Below are 19046 nucleotides of genomic sequence, written 5' to 3'. Positions count from 1 at the left end.
AGTGTTTCTTTTTTATGTTCTGAAAACCCTACTCAAACCCTCGCCCTCTCTTTCTCTGTCTCTCTCTTTCTCTCTCCCCATCTGTAAACATACATGTCTCATTAATGCATGTTACTAACTAAACTTCTTCCCTGGAGTTTCTGTGCTCTGTCGTCCAGTAGGTTCTCGTGGATCTCTATCTCTCTATTTATTCATCTACTGATTTACTGATATTTCTATCTGATATTACTGATCTTCTGATTTCTATACCACACTGTATACTTCTGAATGCGCCCCACTGCAATGACCCCTAACCCTTTAGACCGGTTAACGTATCCTCAAATTGATGTAAATATCTCCAGAGAACTGGGTGGACCCATCTCTTTGTTGGAGGTGCATGAAGCAATCAATTCTATGCAAAACAGGAAGTCTCCTGGTCCCGACGGTTTTACAGTTGAGGTCTTTAAGGCATACTCGATGCTATTAGCCCCCATCCTTGTGCAAATGTTCAATGATTCCTTTACTGAAGGTAGACTGCCAGGATGGATGCGCGATCCATTTCAAAATGACGATGTTTTGCTCCCATCAAAACAAGACGACCAGCTGATTGAGCTCAGAAATGACGGAGGACTGAAAACACTCTTTGATTCAACATCACTGTCATCCTTCTGGATCAAAGCAACGGGAGGATACAACGAGATCAGCACGCTCGCTCTGAAGACGCTGTTCCCGTTCCCAACGTCATATCTGTGCGAGGCCGGTTTTTCTGCCATGACCATCACTAAGACCAGACTGAGAAGCAGACTGAATGTGAGAACCCTGCGTGTCTCACTGTCTCCCATCACGCCCCGGTATGATGTTCTTCTGGCCCAGGGGTCTCACTGAGTTGATGACATTATTTGTGGATCTATTTTTTTTTTTTAGTTTTATTGTATCTTGGTTCTGAACTGTATGTTTTGGATGCATATTGTTAATGGAACCACAGGAAGAACAGCTGGCAAGTCTTCTGTACAGCTAAAGAGGAATATACACGTTATGATCACGTACAAACTGTTCTGTTCTTGTTGGTCTGGTCAGGTATTTTCCTGTGTGGTTTGGTCTAAGATTAGACAAAATTTGTAAAGCCTTCACATTTAGCAACTTTTAGAAATGATAGGCTGAAATAACTGTGTGAGTTGCCTATTGAAATAACGTCAATGTCTTTCGCAATGTATATTAAAATTTACAACCGGTCCGTGAATTTTTTTTTATGCTTCTGCCGGTCCTTGGCACAAAAAAGGTTGGGGACCCCTGATCTATATGACGAAGGTGTTTTCATGTCCTTTGCATCTCTTTCAGACCACCTCCTAACTGCCCTGGTGATCACAGGCTGCTTCTGAACAACGGGTGTGTATCTGGGGTTGAGAAGTACCAGATCAGTGTGATCAGATCTGCCAAGGGGGGACAGTGGAGTTCTATGCTTCCTTAACATTAGCACACATTAAGTCCAAGGTTTTATTGTCTCTGGTGGGGCAGGTCGCAAACTGTTGAAAGGTTGGGAGTGTAGCAGTATGAGAAGAAGTCATTCGGATGGTTCGTTTGCAGTCTGGCTATTGAGGTGATGACGTCACACGCGGCATAGGCTGATGGCGGAATGTAAACAGTGATGATGATGACATGTAAACGCCCTTGGCAGATAATATGGACTTATGCTCATGGCTAACAGTAAAGAGTAAGAGTAAAGTGAGATATTCTGGGTTATAACCACTGACAGTTTAAAGTATTACCATTGTTTTATTTTGTAAAGCTGTATTTGCTGAGCTTCCTCTTTTCATCCAGATATCTGTCTTCTGGGATTAGCAAGCAGCCCTGTGAACGTTTGTCATTTCATAATTAATAACAATAATAACTGTATGCTCAAAGAGCATTTCAGGACGTGCACTTCTTGCATGTAAAGGTAGTGCTGTGTAAAATTGTGAAGCACTAAGAGGGAGAATATTGACAGAAGTGATGATGTTATACCAAAAGTTTCTTTGACTTTAATCTACACTTCTGTGGGTTATCATTGTATGAACTACAGTTAATGTAAATTATTGGCCATGGTTTTCATGTGTCTACATGTTCCACAATGCCTAAATAAGTTATCAAGCCCATCTCTTTCTCAGTCTTGACCAAAACCCCAAGATCATTTTTAAACAGTAGGAACATTTTGTATTTTTTGTATTGTGTTTGTACTTTCTCATAAAAAAGAACAGTAAAAGTGGATTACTATCGAAAGCCTCAGAGGTCATGCATTCACACATTTTATTTCCTCTGTTTTTTCATGATAACAAATCATTCATTGTTTTTTTATTCATTTAAGTAATGATTTTTTTTACTGTTTTACATTGGTGGGGAGAGTTTTTAATGTCACCTTGTTTGATAATTTAATAACAATTTTCAAGAACATGCTGCATCTGTTGTATCTATTAATGTACTCCTGCCTGTTTTCCTCTTAAAATGTAACAGACTAATAATCATCTGAAAAGGTTAGGAATCTCTCCCTCAGGGTTTGACAATATAGTGGCCCCCAAATAGCATCTTGCATAGGGCCCCCAAACACCTGGAAACAGCCCTGCACACACTGATGGCACAGCCTCCGGGAGCAATCATCTGATTAGTGGATGACGCACTCTACCTCCTGAGCCACAGCTGTTATGTAATGACATAATTACATAAAAGAAAACAAAAGGATAGTCTATCATTGCAGGGAACATCATTCAGTGTAACAATGTCAGAGGAGCAGGAGTCAGCATCAGGTTAGCATAGCATGACATCAAATGTGATGGAAATCATGTGATTCATTATCTTGAGATCTCAAATAATTATCTCTGGAAAACAAAGTCTTGAGTTGTCAAGAAAATTATCCTGTGATCTCGGGATAACAACATTTGTTATTTCAAGATCCAGTAACAACATAAAAAACTATAACAACATTTGTTATTTCAAGATCCAGTAACAACATAAAAAACTCTTGAGAAAACAAATGAAATTAATTTATTATCATGAGAAACAAGGAAATAAAATGTATGACTGTATGACCAATTAGGGCGTCCATAAATGTGACAATGAGTTTGATTTCTTCCAGCAGAACCAGGTCTGTGAGCCAAAACGGTGACTGATGTTTTCTAACCTATATGTATAATTTCCATCGTAAAATACTCAAATACACAAAGAATGTTTGTCATACAGTAGCTGAGCTGCTATCACTACTTTTTAAGTCACTACTTTTAACTATATATCACATATAACACTTATGTTACTTTTATCTAGCAGAGAGTTATTTAAACCCTGGTGAGATTAATCTCACATGATTTGACTTATCTAATCTACATGTCAAACCACAGACACAATGCCAGTAAAAATGTTTGTTATATCAGCATCACAATATCCAATATACTATTTCTGTCACATAAGAGGGAGCAACAGGCCCTAACAGGAAAATAAAAGAAGAAAATAGATACAGACAGTGGGGGCCCAGATAGCATAAATGTGTGATAGATAAATATGGGCCACTTCAGGCAATAATGAGGCACTGTTGGCCTTCTTATGGCCTGGGCAAAATGGATGTGAAGTGGCCCACATGTCAAATAGCAAATATGGCCCAAATATTGCAAATCAAAAGTGAGCCTTTTTTGACAAAGATGCAGGGCACTCTGCAATGTGTAATCTGGATATGACCCTAAAGTGGCCTGTTTGGTAAATGGTGAATATGGCCCAAATATCACAAATCAAATGGTGGCCAAATTTGGCAGAGATGCGGCACAGTCGACAAAGGCTAATCTGGATGTAAACCAAAAGTGGCCCACATATGATAATAGCAAACATGTCCTGGTTTTATTAACACAGACTTGGCACAGTAAGTGCATACTAATCTAGACGTAAACCTATGGTAGTGGCTCACATATGACATGGCAAATAGGCCCAAATATTTTATGATTTTGACCATTTTTGGAAAATGTATGGCACAGTCAGCACCTGGCTAGTACAGTGATCAATACAGCCCATCAGTCAACTCATCAACTGTAAAATCAGTGTTGTATCTGCAGACCGGGCAGGCACCAAACATTTTGATGGAGATGATTGTTTTTATTTTTTTGTAAAGGGTGCACACTCATACCAACACAGAACCAGCAATTAAACTCAACATGTTTTTTGGTTCAATATGATGTTCTAGTTTCCCCTCACAGCATTTTACCTGGACACATTCAAATTTGTCTCAGGAGCAACCAGTAACTTGATGTGCCCAGCACAAAACACTACACTATGTTAATGATATACTGTATATATACAGTATATATCATTCTAACTGCTGTGTTATTTTATCCAAGGTGTATTCAGGCAGCGTTTGACCATGTGTGTGTGTGTGTGTGTGTGTGTGTGTGTGTGTTTGTGTGTGTGTGTGTGTGTTCCCCTCATATATGTATCTTTAATTCAAGAAAGTTTATTTTTTATTAAAATGTGTTGAATTGATCGTGGGTTTTATTGTTAACAGAACTACAAACTCACAGCTGTCTCACTAACCTGTCTTATCCATCGTCCCTGGACTCAGGACCAGTGGTGGCCTGGAACTGGAACTTTTCATTATGAGTTCAAACTTAGAGTTTGGCTACTTCTGACAAGGTAAATAAAATGGTCCTTTAAAATCGGACCTGTCATACGTTTTTTCATGATGCACAGTAAAAAGAACATGGCTGCTGCACACACGCTAAAAAGAATCAATGTTTGATTCACAGCATGGCATGTTTTCAAATCAATCAGCATACTGATACAGTAACTGCAGATGGTTCAAACTACAATCAGCTTGAGGTTTCAGGCACACAGTGAATGAAGTGTCTCTTGTCTTTGACCTTTGACCTCTGACCATTAACAAACACAGCTCAATTTGCCTTCCAGTGGCATTATGTCCGATCCTGCAGGACAGACATACAGCTGCCATCAAGCCCACTAACAACGGGACTGCAAATCCACTCTCAATTGTCTTTATAATGTGGTGACGAAAGTGCTCTGGCAGCTGGGAACAATGCAACAGCAGGAGGTGTCCAGCAACAAGAGATGTTTTATAGAGTATGTCTATTAGTGTACATCTTCTTTCACGTGTCTCCTGGGCTGTAAGTCATTGTCCACTAAGGAGTGCTCTCAAAAAGCCTTCCATGTGTTGTCCCACAGACATCTTTGCAGTGTGCTTCACAAATCACTGTATTCTGTTAAAACCAATCATGATCAGTCAGTCAGTATCTGTCATGGTCTCGGTTGTAGATGTCTCTGGTCCATTTGATCATAGTCTCTGGAGATCGATAGAGGAAGATCAGCTTGGAGTAAAGTTCCTCTTCTAGCTCCAGCTCTCCTGTCTCACGCACCTGAAACACACAAACTTTGTTGTTGCTTTTATGTATGATAACAGTATGTGTGAAAAATATCAATCTGGTTTTATGAAATACCATAACACTGAGACTGAACTGCTCAAGGTTTTAAATTACTTAATGCTAGCAGCTAATAGCGGTCATACATCCATTCTGGTTCTCTTAGATTTAACTCTTTGACCGTCTAAAAATCTGGTATCGGTGTATCGTGACACAGCTCTCAATTGGTGTAGGTCATATCTAAAAGACAAGCATTTCTGTGTTGGAATAACTGACGCCAGGGTTTACTGTGGGGTGCCTCAGGGCTCAGTGCTAGGTTGAATTCTGTTCTCCATTTACATGCTCCCTCTAGGTCACATTGTTCGTAAAAATATCATCAAATTCCATTTTTACACAGGCGATACCCAGATATAACTCAGCTGTGACGCATCTAATCAGTTCCAGGATGTAGGAAACCTTCTACACTGCCCTCAGGACATTTGCAAGTGGATGTCACAAAGCATCCTCCAGCTCAATTCTGATAAAACAGAAATATTGGTCAAGATTCTGAAAAGAATTAAATATAACACAGTCCTGCTTTTCTCTGTCCTTTTCCATAACCTGCATTGCAGAAACCTTGGTGTCATTTTCGATCATAACCTAAATTTAAATAAACATGTAAATTCAATTGTTCTGTCCTGCTTTTCTCACTTCAGAAACAATACAAGGATCAAATCTGCATATATTCATAACCAGCCGACTAGATTACTGAAACTCAATGTTCTCAGGCATCAGTAAAAAAAATCCCTCTCTCATCTGCAGCTCATGCAAAACTCTGCTGCCAGGATTTAGAGTCAGACAAACAAACATGATCACCTATTCTGGCTCCCTCACACTGGCTACTGATTATCTCCAGAGCTGATTTTCCAGAACACTTCCTACAACATGGAGATCGGAGGTTTCTTGAATTGATATTTATGATATAGTAGACGTGATATAGTAAGTACAATTCATTTCTTCAGGCTAGCATATGGACTGTAACATGGCTCAACAGACATGTAATGTAAAATGAAATGTATTATTATTATTATAAATTACACTAACCAGGAAGATGTCTGTGCAGAGCTTCAGGATGCGGTCCACACAGGGAAGCTCCTCAAACATAATGGAGTGGGAGATCTCACTGAAGAAGCCACGCACAAACTTCCCAATGACTAAGACCACAGACACATACAGACCCATGATCCTGGAAGGAGAGTATAAAAAAGAAAAGAATATTTACATTGAAGAAGGGTGGGAACACAAATCACAGTCGTTATGTTTAAAAATGTGACTGAACTTAACGATGCTGTAGTTGTCATGCATATTTGATAAACATGAGCAGTGAACAACACAGTACTCTCAGCTGGAAAAGGAGGGCAACTGATCCCGAATTTTACATCTTTTACATCTTGCAAATTGCTGCTTAAATATGTATTCATCCAACCCATACACATGTTTCTGAGCGTGTGTTCCTTACCCATATCCAGCCAGGAAGCCCAGACTGGGTGGACTGACTTTGTCATTGAATATGATCATGGGTAGAACCCCACATGAGGTGGCAACAGAGGGGGCACAGCCCGCGATGGCAATGTCCCACCACTCCTGGTTCCCACTGCCGTTCAGTGACCGGTCACTCATCAGGGACAGGGTGATATTCAGGAAACCATCTTCATTACCTGCAAAACAATCAATCAGCTGTGTGTTTTACACTTTGAGAGTGACAAACAAATATAAACACCCATATCTAGTCTGAGGCTATGTTTCTATAATGCATTTAGGTTGTACACTATGCTGCCATCTAGTGTTCCAATCCAATTATGATCAGCTGAGCCACTTTTAAAGCCATTCCAAAATACTGTGTACTGACCTTTATGTAGCTGACTAACTGGTTTGGCTTCAGCTCCGTTGGGAGCACGGATGTAGTTCGGGAACATATTAGGAACAAGTCTATGAAAGAGACATAATAAGATACAACTCTGTATGTTCAATAAAGCACAAACACTCTATTCACATGAACATCCTCCCAGACAGAAAACCTACACAGGCCCGGTGCGATTGCCAACCAGTAATGAGGCCAGATCTGCTCTGACTGGGTTCCCAGGTTCCAGGTCTATAGAGTGTTTGTCAAAGGTGTGCTCCACAGTCCCTCCTTTACCCAGATCCCTGTCAGAGACATTAGGAGAGACACAGACAGCAGGTCAAAACATTCAAATATACTGTACATAAATCTATTATTATCACAGCAGAAAAACTGTTACAGAGGAAAACAATGAGTCTTGTATCATCTCATGGGACACTTTTCAAATATATACATATATGTCACAATGTGTTATACTGTATGTATGTGTTTGATTGAGCTACAGCTAATTTTCAGTCTGAGATTAATGATTAATGGGTGAAAAACATTTTTTAAAAATTGGCTTAAAAATTGTGCCAGAAACAAAGCACTGCTGCAACCTAATCTAAAAAAGGAGTATTTCATATACTGTGTATATGGATCAGAACTCAGTATACTGATATAATATTTATTTTAGCAGTAGTACCCAAAGTAGATGTTGTGGCATTGTTTATTTATTTTATTGTTGTTCATTCTGCCTCATTTTTTTAATTCATTGTTTTACCTTGTTAAAAACGTTTACATAAGCCACATTTTATGGTACATTTTCCAAGAATATCTATTTATAATAAAAACATGGAACAAACATGGAAAATAAGACGTGTGGTGTACTTAAACCCCTGGGCCGTGTCAGCTGACAGTTAGTTAGTTTGTGATAATCTATAATGCATAATAATATAATGCCATTTTGCATTGAGGAGTACAAAACCTTTACCTCTGGAAAATCCAGGCCAGACGTAGTGTTAGGTCAACAGGGCTTCCAAGTAGTTCTTTAATGACTTCCTGTCTGCTAGGGGGGCTGATCCTCCATACTGAACCCGAGCTACCTTCGATCATTGCTGTCACTATGTCCTCGTAACTGTAGAGAGTGATGAACTGCATGGCTACCTATATGCACATACACACAAATTTATGCATGAAAAAGTATTCAACAATGTTACAACTGAGCATGTGTGAGAGCTGTGAATACTAAAACAAATTTGATATAATATGTAACGCAAAGAAGAGCAATATTGTGATTGTTAGAAGTAAAGAGAAAATTAGTATTTCCTGAATTCTTCTTACTGTTATTAACGTGTAATGAAATTAAATATTTCAACCATCATATGATAAAGATTCACAGACAACGTTGCAGGCTGTATGCTCAAGCTTACACGCCTGCTCAAAAAATCAGCATGTGCTCAGTTGATGGCATGAGGGTGCTTTTTAAACTTCCACTACTTATGTACAGATTTATGTGCAGGCTGTTTAGGTCACAAAATGACGTTGGCTGAACCTGAGCTCAGTCATTTATGTTGGAGGTTATTATTAAAAGTATATTTTTACATATAAATGTACAGAGTGAAAACTGCTTTCCAAATCTGCTTTCACTCATCTCCTCAGGGTTCTCTTACTGAATGTCCACACTGACATGTTGGTTATACTTACTACAACACTCAGACAGCAGGAAGGACAGAAAATTGCAGCACATACATCCAACCACAGAAAAAAAACTGAAAGCTGTACTCACCGCATTTTCTCCAAACTTTTTGGTGAGATGGTCATATTCCTGCTCGGTGAAGGGCTGGATGGACTGCTGCTGTACACTCATGGTGAAGAGGGGCTAGAAATACACACAAAAAAATACACTGGTGGATTATTCACATTTAATACTTTTTAATATTTTTTAATACTTTACAATACTGTGTCATTACTGTATATTATATTTGGCTCTATCTGGTGTTTAGCTCAGTTGGTAGAGCAGCCGCCCCATGTACAAAGGCTCAGTCCTTGCTGCTGAAGCCCAGGGTTCAAATCCGACCTGTGGTTCTTTCCTGCATGTCATTCCCCATCTCTCTCTCCCATTCCTGTCATCCTTCAGCTGTCTCTATCAAATAAAGCTTGAAAAGGCCAAAAAAATAATCTTAAGAAAAAAAAAATGCCCGCCCTGGTTTGTAACACTGGCTTTCTGTAGTCTCAGTCCAAAGCTGGGACCACTGATGATTACTTCATCGTGTAAATTAATTACATGCCATGTCTTAGTTGAAATCATAAATCACTTTAGATCATAGCATGGGGATGGTCAACAAGACCAAGAAAAAACAGAACTAAATGAAGCAGCTACATGTAAAATGATCCCTTTAAGCTGACAGTATGTCTAATCATTTACTTATAACTTATCACCTTTGACACCATTTGCCCCTCTGTGACAGCAGTAACTTTAAAGTAGTCAGGGCTTTTATATCTTTATCTATATTTAAATCTGTATTATTTTCTATTATAAGAGAAAGTTGAATACCTCGTAACCTCCCAGCTTGACAGTCACTGTGACATCAATAGGGTGGTTGACCACACCCACCACTGATCTGACCAATGAAATAAAGAGAAGGGGAAACCAGATGATGCAGATCAGGAAGAAGATGATGAGTCCACCCATGCCATATTTCACTATCTTCTTCTTCTTCTGTCCTTTAGGCTGTGGGTATTTCTGAGGGCAGAAAATATATTTAAGAAAGAAGTATTTTTTAAACACATGTAATGTGAAAAGCCAAATTTAGTGGAAACCATGATAAGAGTCAGACAGAATTCAGGGTTTTCCATTCAACCTCCCAAATTCAGCTTTTGGGGAAATGCAACCCAACAACACGCTGCAATGGCTAATCTAATGATATAGACCAGTCAAACTGTTCCACAGTCAGCCTGAAATGTCACAGAAACTGAGGCTATCCAGGTGGGCTAAACTATACTGAAATGTCACAGAAACTGAGGCTATCCAGGTGGGCTAAACTATAACACTATCGCAGTTGTATCTTGACTTGCTTTATTTCATGTAGAGAAAGCGACACAGAGACGGCTGTGGTCGAGCAACACAGAGAATGAATCAGAGAGAGGGAGCAGTTATAGCTAGAAAGCTGGTGGATCAGAGAAATAAAATGTTACTTCATAGCGGTTACGTTCATCTCAAATAAATAAGACTATTTTGCACATTCTTTACATTGTCGCGCCTGTAGAGTTTTAATTTAGTTTTTCCTTCCTAGCACCCTGATTAAAGAGGAAGTCATGTGATCTGTTGTCACATCACTGTACTCATACACTTCATACCTTCTCTGTCTCACGGCTGCATTTAATGATGAAGATGTTGGCATAAATGTCCTCCACACACATCCAGTTTGATAGAGATAGAGTGGTGTCAGTCCAAACCCAGTCCATCACAGCTCGCAGCTCCACCAGGAAAGGCACCAGACGAAACCTACACACACATACGCTCAGCATCCATATCACACTGTCAATATATTCCATGCTCATTCTTGAAATCAGAAGAGCACAGTATGTGTTCATACCCTTGGAAGAGAAACAAGTTGAGGTGGTTGTATTTCTTGGTAAGGAAGTTGCCGAGGATACGAGTGGGATATCCACAGCGGATCTGATAGGCTGACAGGCCGAAGTAAATGCACTTGACAAAGTACCAGAGCTGGGCCACAAAGTTCTGATTGAACTTCCTGAACAGTGAAGAGGGAAGACAAGGAAGACTAAAGCTTATTCAATTCTTGTATTTGCAGCTGTAGGACTCTTTATACATATGGGGTCATACTATCAGAATATTGAACTAACATCCCAAATCATAAGTCACTATTTAGTCCATTGGTGATGTTGATGAATGCTAGAATACAATAAACACATGATTTAGTTTGACTTCACCTTTCAGTAACAGCAGGCAGGATGAAGAACATCCACAGGTGGATCCCAAACACAAGAGTCACCTGTAAGGAAAGGACGACAAGGTATCACCCTAACAAATATCACAGGCCATTCTGGTTCACCAGCTGGCCACTAACATACTGCACAGCATGATAGAAGAAAGCCTTCACAGAATACATTTGCAAACAATACATAAAAATTCACTTCACTCTGCCTGATATTATTTGTGATGGTGCATTAAGAACAAAGAGCCACAGTTCTCTAAAACAGAAGATAAACATGGAGGCCAGACACACAAAAACATGAATGCTAACAATCTGAATACTGAACCTGAAAAATTAGTTTTCCCAAGACGGCCTTGCGCAGGTATAATGCTCTATCAATGATCATTGTGCTGAACTGGATGAGCAGCATCACCAGGAAGGCCTCTGGGACCTGGTCCTCTGACAGGGTGGAGGCTATATCAGCTGCTGCACTGTGTTTCTGAAGGAGTGACACGAGTCATGAGGGATTCTCTCTATTAACTGATTTTACATTCAAAATATTACAGGTTACATTATTATTACAATATTACAAGGCACCCAACCCTGCTTAGGGCACTTTACTACTGTGAGCCATCATAAAATCATTTTGATAGTTGTTGATAGTGTGTACATAGGTTATAGTAATGTTATGTATTGTGTTGAGGATGATGACATGCAAAGGCTGTCATTTTTTAAAATTATTTTGAAAATTGCTGAGCAAATTAGTAATATAGGACTGCTCAGTTTTGATAGTGAGTGTCATGCAGAGCTAGAACTGTAACTGACTTAATATCAGTTTAAATTTTGAAGATACATCTCATCTTTATTTTATTATTTTATTTTATCTTTATTATTTGAGTCCCAAAGTTTGATTTCCTCTCGTAGTTTTCATGTAAATTGTTGAGAATTTGTTAATAATTACAATTTCCTACAAATCATCCATTCTTCTATCCATCTCTTACCCCAAAAGCCCAAAACCCGAAGACAATGATGATAAAGTCGATGACATCAGTCAGGAACATGAGTGCATAAACATCAGTGGCTGCCCGATACTCAGCGTGGAGAATACCTCTAAAGAAACCCTGAGCCGGCCTGTAAACACTCTGAACACTGGAGAGGAAAACAAGGGCATGCATTAAAAAAGTAACAACAACTATTCACAACTGACTGCAGAGACTTCCCCATATGGTGACATAATACTCACCCAGATATGAAGACATGTTTTATCTTTTGTCCAGCAGCCATCAATCTTTGACTGGCTAGCTCTCTCCTCCTGCCTTTCTTCTTCTTCTTTAATGGTTCTTCACCACAATCTGCAGACTCAGCTGTGGCCTCCACTGGAATCTTCCCTGAAACATTATTTTCTTTTTGTTACAAGAATTTTTAGTAGTTTAAACATGTGAAGATTCCTGTAGCCTTCAATGACAGCATGTGTGTTATTATGTTCTGTGCAGGCTGAATTTACACCCAGGTCAGGAGTCACCACATTTCATGGGGTGCGAACTACCAGCCCCAACTGCTGTATCTTTGTAAAGAAAAAATCAAATGGACTTTCATGATGATTATTTCATTCCCATTACAAATGTACATGTAAAAGATGTGTATGGATGTCTTTCATGTGAAAGGATGGTGAAAGTAGACATTAATCTCTCCAAGGGAGGAAACTTGCACAACACCAGGATGTGGGACACGTTATCGGAATGCAGCCAGAGTTAATGTTACAAATCACAGTCCACACATACACACATAAAACCACAAACCTTTGCTCTTCTGTTGTTTGAGTTGTTTAGGTTTCTTGCGGAAGCGCATACCACCGCTTTTCTTCTGCACTTCCTCTGTCACCTGCTCCTTGCCACCCTCCATCTTATCTTCACTCGGGTTACTGGGGAGATTTTCCTGTTCATCTTTTGACCCCGTGGGTGCTGGTTCAGAAGCAGAGGGTTGTGGGGTGGCAGCAGCAGAGCTGGTACTTGGCTCACAATAATCCACATTGTCCTGAATCGACAAACAATGGATTAAAACACCAGGAAAGGAGTCTTCTTTAGAAACAAGTCTGCTGATATTATAGCTACCAATAACTGCTAATTTCACGTATTTGCACAAACCTTTTCAAGTTGGTCCAATTCAGTCATTTCCAGCTTTTCCAAGTTGGATGTTGAGCTAACTTTGCCCTCCTCCTCATCCACTCCTCCTACCTCCTTCCTCTTTCCATCTTCATCTCCTTCTCTAGTTTTTCCTTCATCTTTACAGCCTTCTGGTGAGGGGCTCTGCTCCTCTAGGGGGCCCTCGTGGTCCCACAGGCCATACCGCTGTACCCATGCGCGCGCACACACACACACACACACACACACACCCAAACACATGTGTGAACACACAAAAAGACAAATGTGTGAGGCTGAAGTTGTGCTAGCTAAAGTGGAAAACAACCCATGACAAGTCTAGCAAACTGTTCCTATAGTAAAATACATTGTTTAAAAATATACCAAGTTTGATTTTGAATTATTTTCTCCCTGAAAAAATACTTTTACAAATAATCCCCACAAAAAAAAGTAATCTCCTGCCAAAACTTTTTTCCCACTTAGTTGGTTTGTTCACAGATGAAAAAAAAATATGTAAAGAAATTAGATTAGCACTTTCTCCTGTTCTTTTAGTCAAACACAGCAGTGTCAGCATAAATGGCACACATATTGAGTCAGCTATTATTTTTACTATTTCTTTTACTAATATTTTAAAAGCAACTGATTTTTTCAGTTGTATTTTGTGACAATATTGAACTTGAACTTTTATTTCATCATATCATAATATTTGTAATGTTGTAGCTCCTCAATAGCCGGTTTTCTCATGTGATGTCATTATAATCTTGTAGGGGCAGTCAGTCTGTGTGTCCAGTGCAGATAACGGGACAGATTTGTCTGCTAGTTCTCTTGCACTAGTTAAAGCTGAACAGAGGATACAGAAGAAGGCCTTAGTATTCACCTCTACAGTTTGGATTTTCAAATGTAGGACTCATTTGCAGGCTTTCAGTTTTAAAACAAGGTGTTTGATCAACTCATGAAACTGACAGCTGAAAAAACAAAATATGATGATCACTGTAAATTCTTAGCAAAGGGTCAACTGAATCTACTTAATCGTCTACTTGTCATGTCTAACTGTTGGAAAGGAAAGGGGGCCCATTATGCTCTTAATGCTTTCAGTGTATAACACAATTTGAACATACTGTAAATACTAACTGACCATTAGCAGGGATCTGTGGAAGAACAGAGCCAGCAGCTGAAGAAGATCGTATCTGATGTAGTTGTCAGTCTTCTCTAGGCCCAGAATGCGAGGTGGGAAGAAAGGTTTGTCTTCATTCAGTGTCATTTCATAAACACTGTTCCAGGGAAAGAATCCAAACTGGAAGAGGTATTTCACTACCACCATTACCTGGAGAGGAGCAGAGCAGCACAGCGGTATGACCAGTCAAAGCAGAGAGGAGCACAGAAAAGGCAACAGTACAGATGATGTAAGCTTGTTGTATAACAGTTATCTTGGACTCATTACTGTAATTCTGTAAGTTGATTACATCCTGACAAAGATCTGGCTCTTCAGCCACTAAATGCTCCACTGTGTTCACCACCTAGCCATTAAGTTCCTCTGTCAGCTCTCTGTTGCTGAGCGGGTAGTGTACAGTGGGTTTAGCTCTAAAAAAAAGCTACTTGCTGTTGCTAGAAATGAGAGTGCTGATGCTGAACTGAAACAGTAGAGCTGTGGGTTCTAAAACCAAAACTGAATTTGAAATTTACATGCCACCTTTCACATTTATATTTAAAATAATTTCATTAGTTCAGCTTTACACTAATTTAGATAAAAAAACATTCCATTTAAATCACTGCAGTTTGCAACCTCACAATAGGTTCTTTAGCACAATATTCAGAGTCAGAAGCACAGGTTATGTGCCCTGTAAAACCAAAACAAGGCGCTAAAAGAGACTAAAGCTCAGTGGAGTTCTGCACCTCAGGGCTGCTGATGCTTTGGTATGTTTTACTCTTCTCCTCTGAAACAATATCAACAATATTCATCTGCCTGTGATGCTTTAAGTTTCTGATGTTTGTCTCTCAGCGTTTCTTACCTCTGTGTAGACTATAGCAGTCATCCAGAACCTCTTGGTTGGTCTTGGAACAGCCAACATAGCCCACAGGAACACCAATATGGGCAAGACCAGTGATATTACAGAGGCACTGACCACGTTGTTTAACACTATGATGAAATAGCAAACGAGCTCGGAGTTAGCTGCCAGCAGGTTGTACATGGCAAACAGCAGCTTCAGCAGACGGTTCTGGTTATTGTAGAACTCTCTGCTCTGTTCCAGCTCCTCGATGAAGAACTGCCTGCAGAGAGAGGACAGAAGGTCACAACCACAACCACAACCACGACAAAACACAACTTACAATAAACACATTCTTGACATTCTCTTTGCAAACATTGTTATACACACAAATCAATGCTAGCCACAAAGCATAGTATCTACCTGTCTCCCAGCAGCTCACTGGCTGTTCTGGATTGTCTGTGTTGTTGCTTGGCTGGGACTGATATCAGCTCAATGCTGCTGGATTGGGGTTCTGGACTCAAGAGGTTCTCGGTGCTGTTGAGTCTTGGCCTGGGGGTTGACTGGCCTGGTACACCACCACTATCCACATCCAGGCAGCTGAGAGAGTGATTCAAAAACATACACATAAAAAAAGAAATATGTTATTACAAGCAAAACTTTAAATCTGAAGTCCCTCATGCTGCCACCAGATAAAACAGACTATTAACTATTCTTAGTCTTACCAGTAATGTGTACATCTGAGATGAAAAGGTAATAGCAATGAACACACCCACCACAAGAGCGTCCATGTTTGAATAAGGACAAGCTGTCATTGCACCATCAAGAAAGAATTCCACCTAAACCAGTGTGTGGACCAACATTCACAGTGTGATGTGCTGTCTCTCTCCATATATGGCTAGTAAATCTTTTCCACTCTAACCTGAATCTGGTCGAGTTTTCTGCATCAGTTTCATCCAAACAGGTCTCCAGTGTGGGACTCTCACTGCCCTGAGACAACTGGTCGTCTGTGGAGTCTGCTGTTGCATGATGCTGCAGATTAGAAGGAGATAAGTTAGGGCTAAGGGTGTGTGTGTGTGTGTGTGTGTGTGTGTGGATCAAGATCAGTTTCTGCTGTGTCATGTTTACCTGCTGTATCTTGTGTATGATGAAGTAACGTTCATTGCACAGAACCGTAGACGTCTCTCTGTACTGTTTGGTCAGCAGGTTGAGCCACTGAGTCAGTCCATCCACCATAGCCAGAACTATGGCCCATAAGAAGCGCAGGATATCCAAGATCCTCTGAACCATCTCACCGTGACCTGCAGCACACAGTGGAGAGGAGAACAGGTGATACATTGAAGGATTTAGTAAGGCTTCTGAGAAATCTTCATGTGACAGAGGCTAAAATATTCTCACATTTCTAAAAATTCTAAATGGTGTTTCATAATGACAGCAATTAGATGTGTGTACTGTTACTGTCTACTATCTAATAAGGCTAACCAAATAGCTGAGAAAAAGCTGAGGATCTGAAACAATCACATCTGTCTCAAAGGGTAATTTCAGTTTTTTCAACATGGATAATATTTTCTGAATATTTATTGGCTAATGGTGACAACAGTTTTTGAATTCAGTCCAGTACTGAGCAAGAGCAACGTAATCCTTCAGGGCCATTGACAAAATTCAGAAAAGTATATCCACTAAAAGTGTTTTTGCCACTGACAGGTCAGATTGTTATGATTTACAGGTGTCTGACAACATTACGGAGATGATCGTATAGAGACAGCTCTTTGTGAGATACAAAGAGTTAGAGACTTTTTAATGTACCAAAAAGAGCTACTATATCATTCTGTTAAAAGCCATCAGACTCCATTGACAAAAACATAATTTTTCACTTCTCTGGTCTCCAACCAGTGATTTCAAAAAACTTGAAAAATACTGAAGTTACTGAAGAAATATTGACTCTGTGATACATAATTGAATAACAGCCTATTTAGATATTTAGGCTGATTAGGTGCCCCACAACCAACACACAACCAATACACTGAAAGTATTGGTTAGTTACTCTTAAGGAGAAGCCATTCATTCACCGCACACTGTGATGGAGTGAATACAGCAGCATGACACAGTGAAAGGTGGCAGAAGCAAAGACCATCAATGTGAACCTACCAGACTCCTGTTCCTCTGGCTCCTCCACCTCCTCCTGAATTACAAGGTCCGCAAACACATCATTGTCACCACAACCTAGACACACACACACACACAAATAGTATACATACTTAAACAAGTGTCTGTGAGTAATCTTCCATTGGCAAGTCATTTCATGTCTAGATGACCCAACAAGTCAAAACCCAACAATAGTGGCCCTATTATTACGTAACTCAGAGGATGAAGCTTTTGCATTAAACATGTCAGTAAAACAAGATATAAACATAAATACAAATATGCTTAAATTAGTTCATTTCATTAACTATATTCAAACGTAGTTCAAACAGCTTCCCTCCAGACTGAGACCTGGCTGATGAGACAGCACAGACCCCAGCACTTGCCAAAATCTTAACCTGTAATCTGTCTTTCCATATCAAGACTCACTTTATAAATAACATACATGTTAATACAGAGCCTAGTTTTAAATTGATTACTGTACAGTCTGTGAGAGAACTGACACTACTTTTCTTTATTCATCAATATTTTACAACTCACTGTTTGGTGAGTTACACATAAATGTAGAGTTTAATTAGAGGAGAGATGGAAGGAAAGGTCACACACTCTCCTCCCTGAGCACTATGCTAAACAATGTAAATTCCGACAGCCCATCTGCTCTGACGTTTCTGACAGTAAATAGTAAGTAAGAATATTTCACCTATCATGGATAGAGGCCCCTGTTGTGATTCCGCTTTTCCTTCTCTCTCTTTGTTTTTACTCTCGATCCTCCTCAGGTGTCTCTGGCGTCTCTGTCGATCTCTTAAAGCTGCTTTCACACTGGTCACCCACGCCTGGTACGCCAACTGAGAGGAAAACAACAACAGTTCAATCAACATATGAAAAGTAGAATTACAGTCAGATATTGTGGACACGTGACTCCTCCTGAGACTCCCTGCTGCTGTGTTCGTCCACTCTCTACAACATAACTGTAACACGGCATGCATGATGACTAATATATCAATATAAAACTCTCAGAAAAATAGTACTGTATAATGTATATTTATTGACCTGGCAGGCAGTCTGTTTCTGAGGCTTCTGTTCTTCAGACTGTAGCTCCTCTTCATCCTCACTGTCTGATTCGAACAAGTAGTACTCTCCTGAGTGGAGCACTGTGAGTAGAAAGAGCACATTATAATCTCTTCACTACATGGAGATGATCTTAGGTTAGATCAGAAAGACTTATTCACTTTTACAGTATGTTCATTTGCTTTGTCGTAATTCAGGATAAAACAAAGTGTTTGTCATACCTGTAGCGTGGTCCAACCACGGCCGGTGCCACTTTTTCTTCCTGGACTTCTTCTTGTCTGACTCGGCCTCTGTAAGGAAACCAGAGAAGGATTAGATTGGAGAGTGTGGTGCACAGGAGTTTAACTAATAGTGCAGTTTAAGGAGGTCATGTAGTTTTTAAAATGAAATAGGTTCCTCTTTAGGGAAAATGTTATGATTTATGAACATGCTCAGCGGATTTCATGGCACACTGGCTGTAACAAGAACAACTTTATAAGGTGTCAGCTTGTTTTGGAGTTCTTCTGCCTCCTAGTGGTCAAGCATTGAGCAAACATGTATGAGCTGGAAACTGT

At 39.8% G+C, this 19046-nt stretch overlaps 2 protein-coding genes across 4 annotated transcripts in view; one reads left to right on the top strand and one right to left on the bottom strand.

The window, feature by feature from the left end:
• Positions 1-162: 162 nt before the first annotated feature.
• LOC113745137 (protein FAM200A-like) lies at positions 163-1858 on the top strand. Its single transcript, XM_027276625.1, has 2 exons — positions 163-830; positions 1318-1858. The coding sequence occupies exons 1-2, from the start codon at positions 268-270 to the stop codon at positions 1445-1447; spliced, it is 693 nt and encodes a 230-aa protein (XP_027132426.1). The 5' UTR covers positions 163-267; the 3' UTR covers positions 1448-1858.
• Positions 1859-2971: 1113 nt separating this feature from the next.
• Positions 2972-19046, bottom strand: part of piezo1 (piezo type mechanosensitive ion channel component 1 (Er blood group)) — an 85042-nt gene continuing 68967 nt past the window's right edge. For all 3 annotated transcript variants that reach the window (XM_027276619.1, XM_027276620.1, XM_027276621.1), the window contains exons 30-54: positions 18714-18782; positions 18475-18575; positions 18125-18269; positions 17431-17505; positions 16411-16583; positions 16205-16314; positions 15706-15882; positions 15307-15565; positions 14433-14621; positions 13304-13507; positions 12959-13193; positions 12403-12547; positions 12161-12308; positions 11506-11658; positions 11176-11237; positions 10818-10976; positions 10579-10726; positions 9776-9964; positions 9008-9100; positions 8213-8385; positions 7422-7544; positions 7249-7328; positions 6859-7057; positions 6444-6585; positions 2972-5357 (exon numbers count right to left, since the gene is read on the bottom strand). In XM_027276619.1, coding sequence (XP_027132420.1) covers positions 5229-5357; positions 6444-6585; positions 6859-7057; positions 7249-7328; positions 7422-7544; positions 8213-8385; positions 9008-9100; positions 9776-9964; positions 10579-10726; positions 10818-10976; positions 11176-11237; positions 11506-11658; positions 12161-12308; positions 12403-12547; positions 12959-13193; positions 13304-13507; positions 14433-14621; positions 15307-15565; positions 15706-15882; positions 16205-16314; positions 16411-16583; positions 17431-17505; positions 18125-18269; positions 18475-18575; positions 18714-18782 — 3680 coding nt within the window. In that variant the 3' untranslated portion in view covers positions 2972-5228. The remainder of the gene's footprint in view (positions 5358-6443; positions 6586-6858; positions 7058-7248; positions 7329-7421; positions 7545-8212; positions 8386-9007; positions 9101-9775; positions 9965-10578; positions 10727-10817; positions 10977-11175; positions 11238-11505; positions 11659-12160; positions 12309-12402; positions 12548-12958; positions 13194-13303; positions 13508-14432; positions 14622-15306; positions 15566-15705; positions 15883-16204; positions 16315-16410; positions 16584-17430; positions 17506-18124; positions 18270-18474; positions 18576-18713; positions 18783-19046) is intronic.

The sequence above is a fragment of the Larimichthys crocea genome, unplaced genomic scaffold (genome assembly GCF_000972845.2).
Source record: "Larimichthys crocea isolate SSNF unplaced genomic scaffold, L_crocea_2.0 scaffold469, whole genome shotgun sequence".
In the NCBI taxonomy this organism is placed as follows: domain Eukaryota; kingdom Metazoa; phylum Chordata; class Actinopteri; family Sciaenidae; genus Larimichthys; species Larimichthys crocea.
This window is presented reverse-complemented; position numbering and strand designations above follow the sequence as displayed.

What these genes read in the sequence shown, in the direction of transcription:
- LOC113745137 (XM_027276625.1), top strand. Translation starts at nt 268, where the DNA reads ATGCGCCCCACTGCAATGACCCCTAACCCTTTAGACCGGTTAACGTAT. An exon ending in CTGTCTCCCATCACGCCCCG is followed by an intron (nt 831 to 1,317) that starts GTATGATGTTCT and finishes CATCTCTTTCAG; the next exon opens with ACCACCTCCTAACTGCCCTG.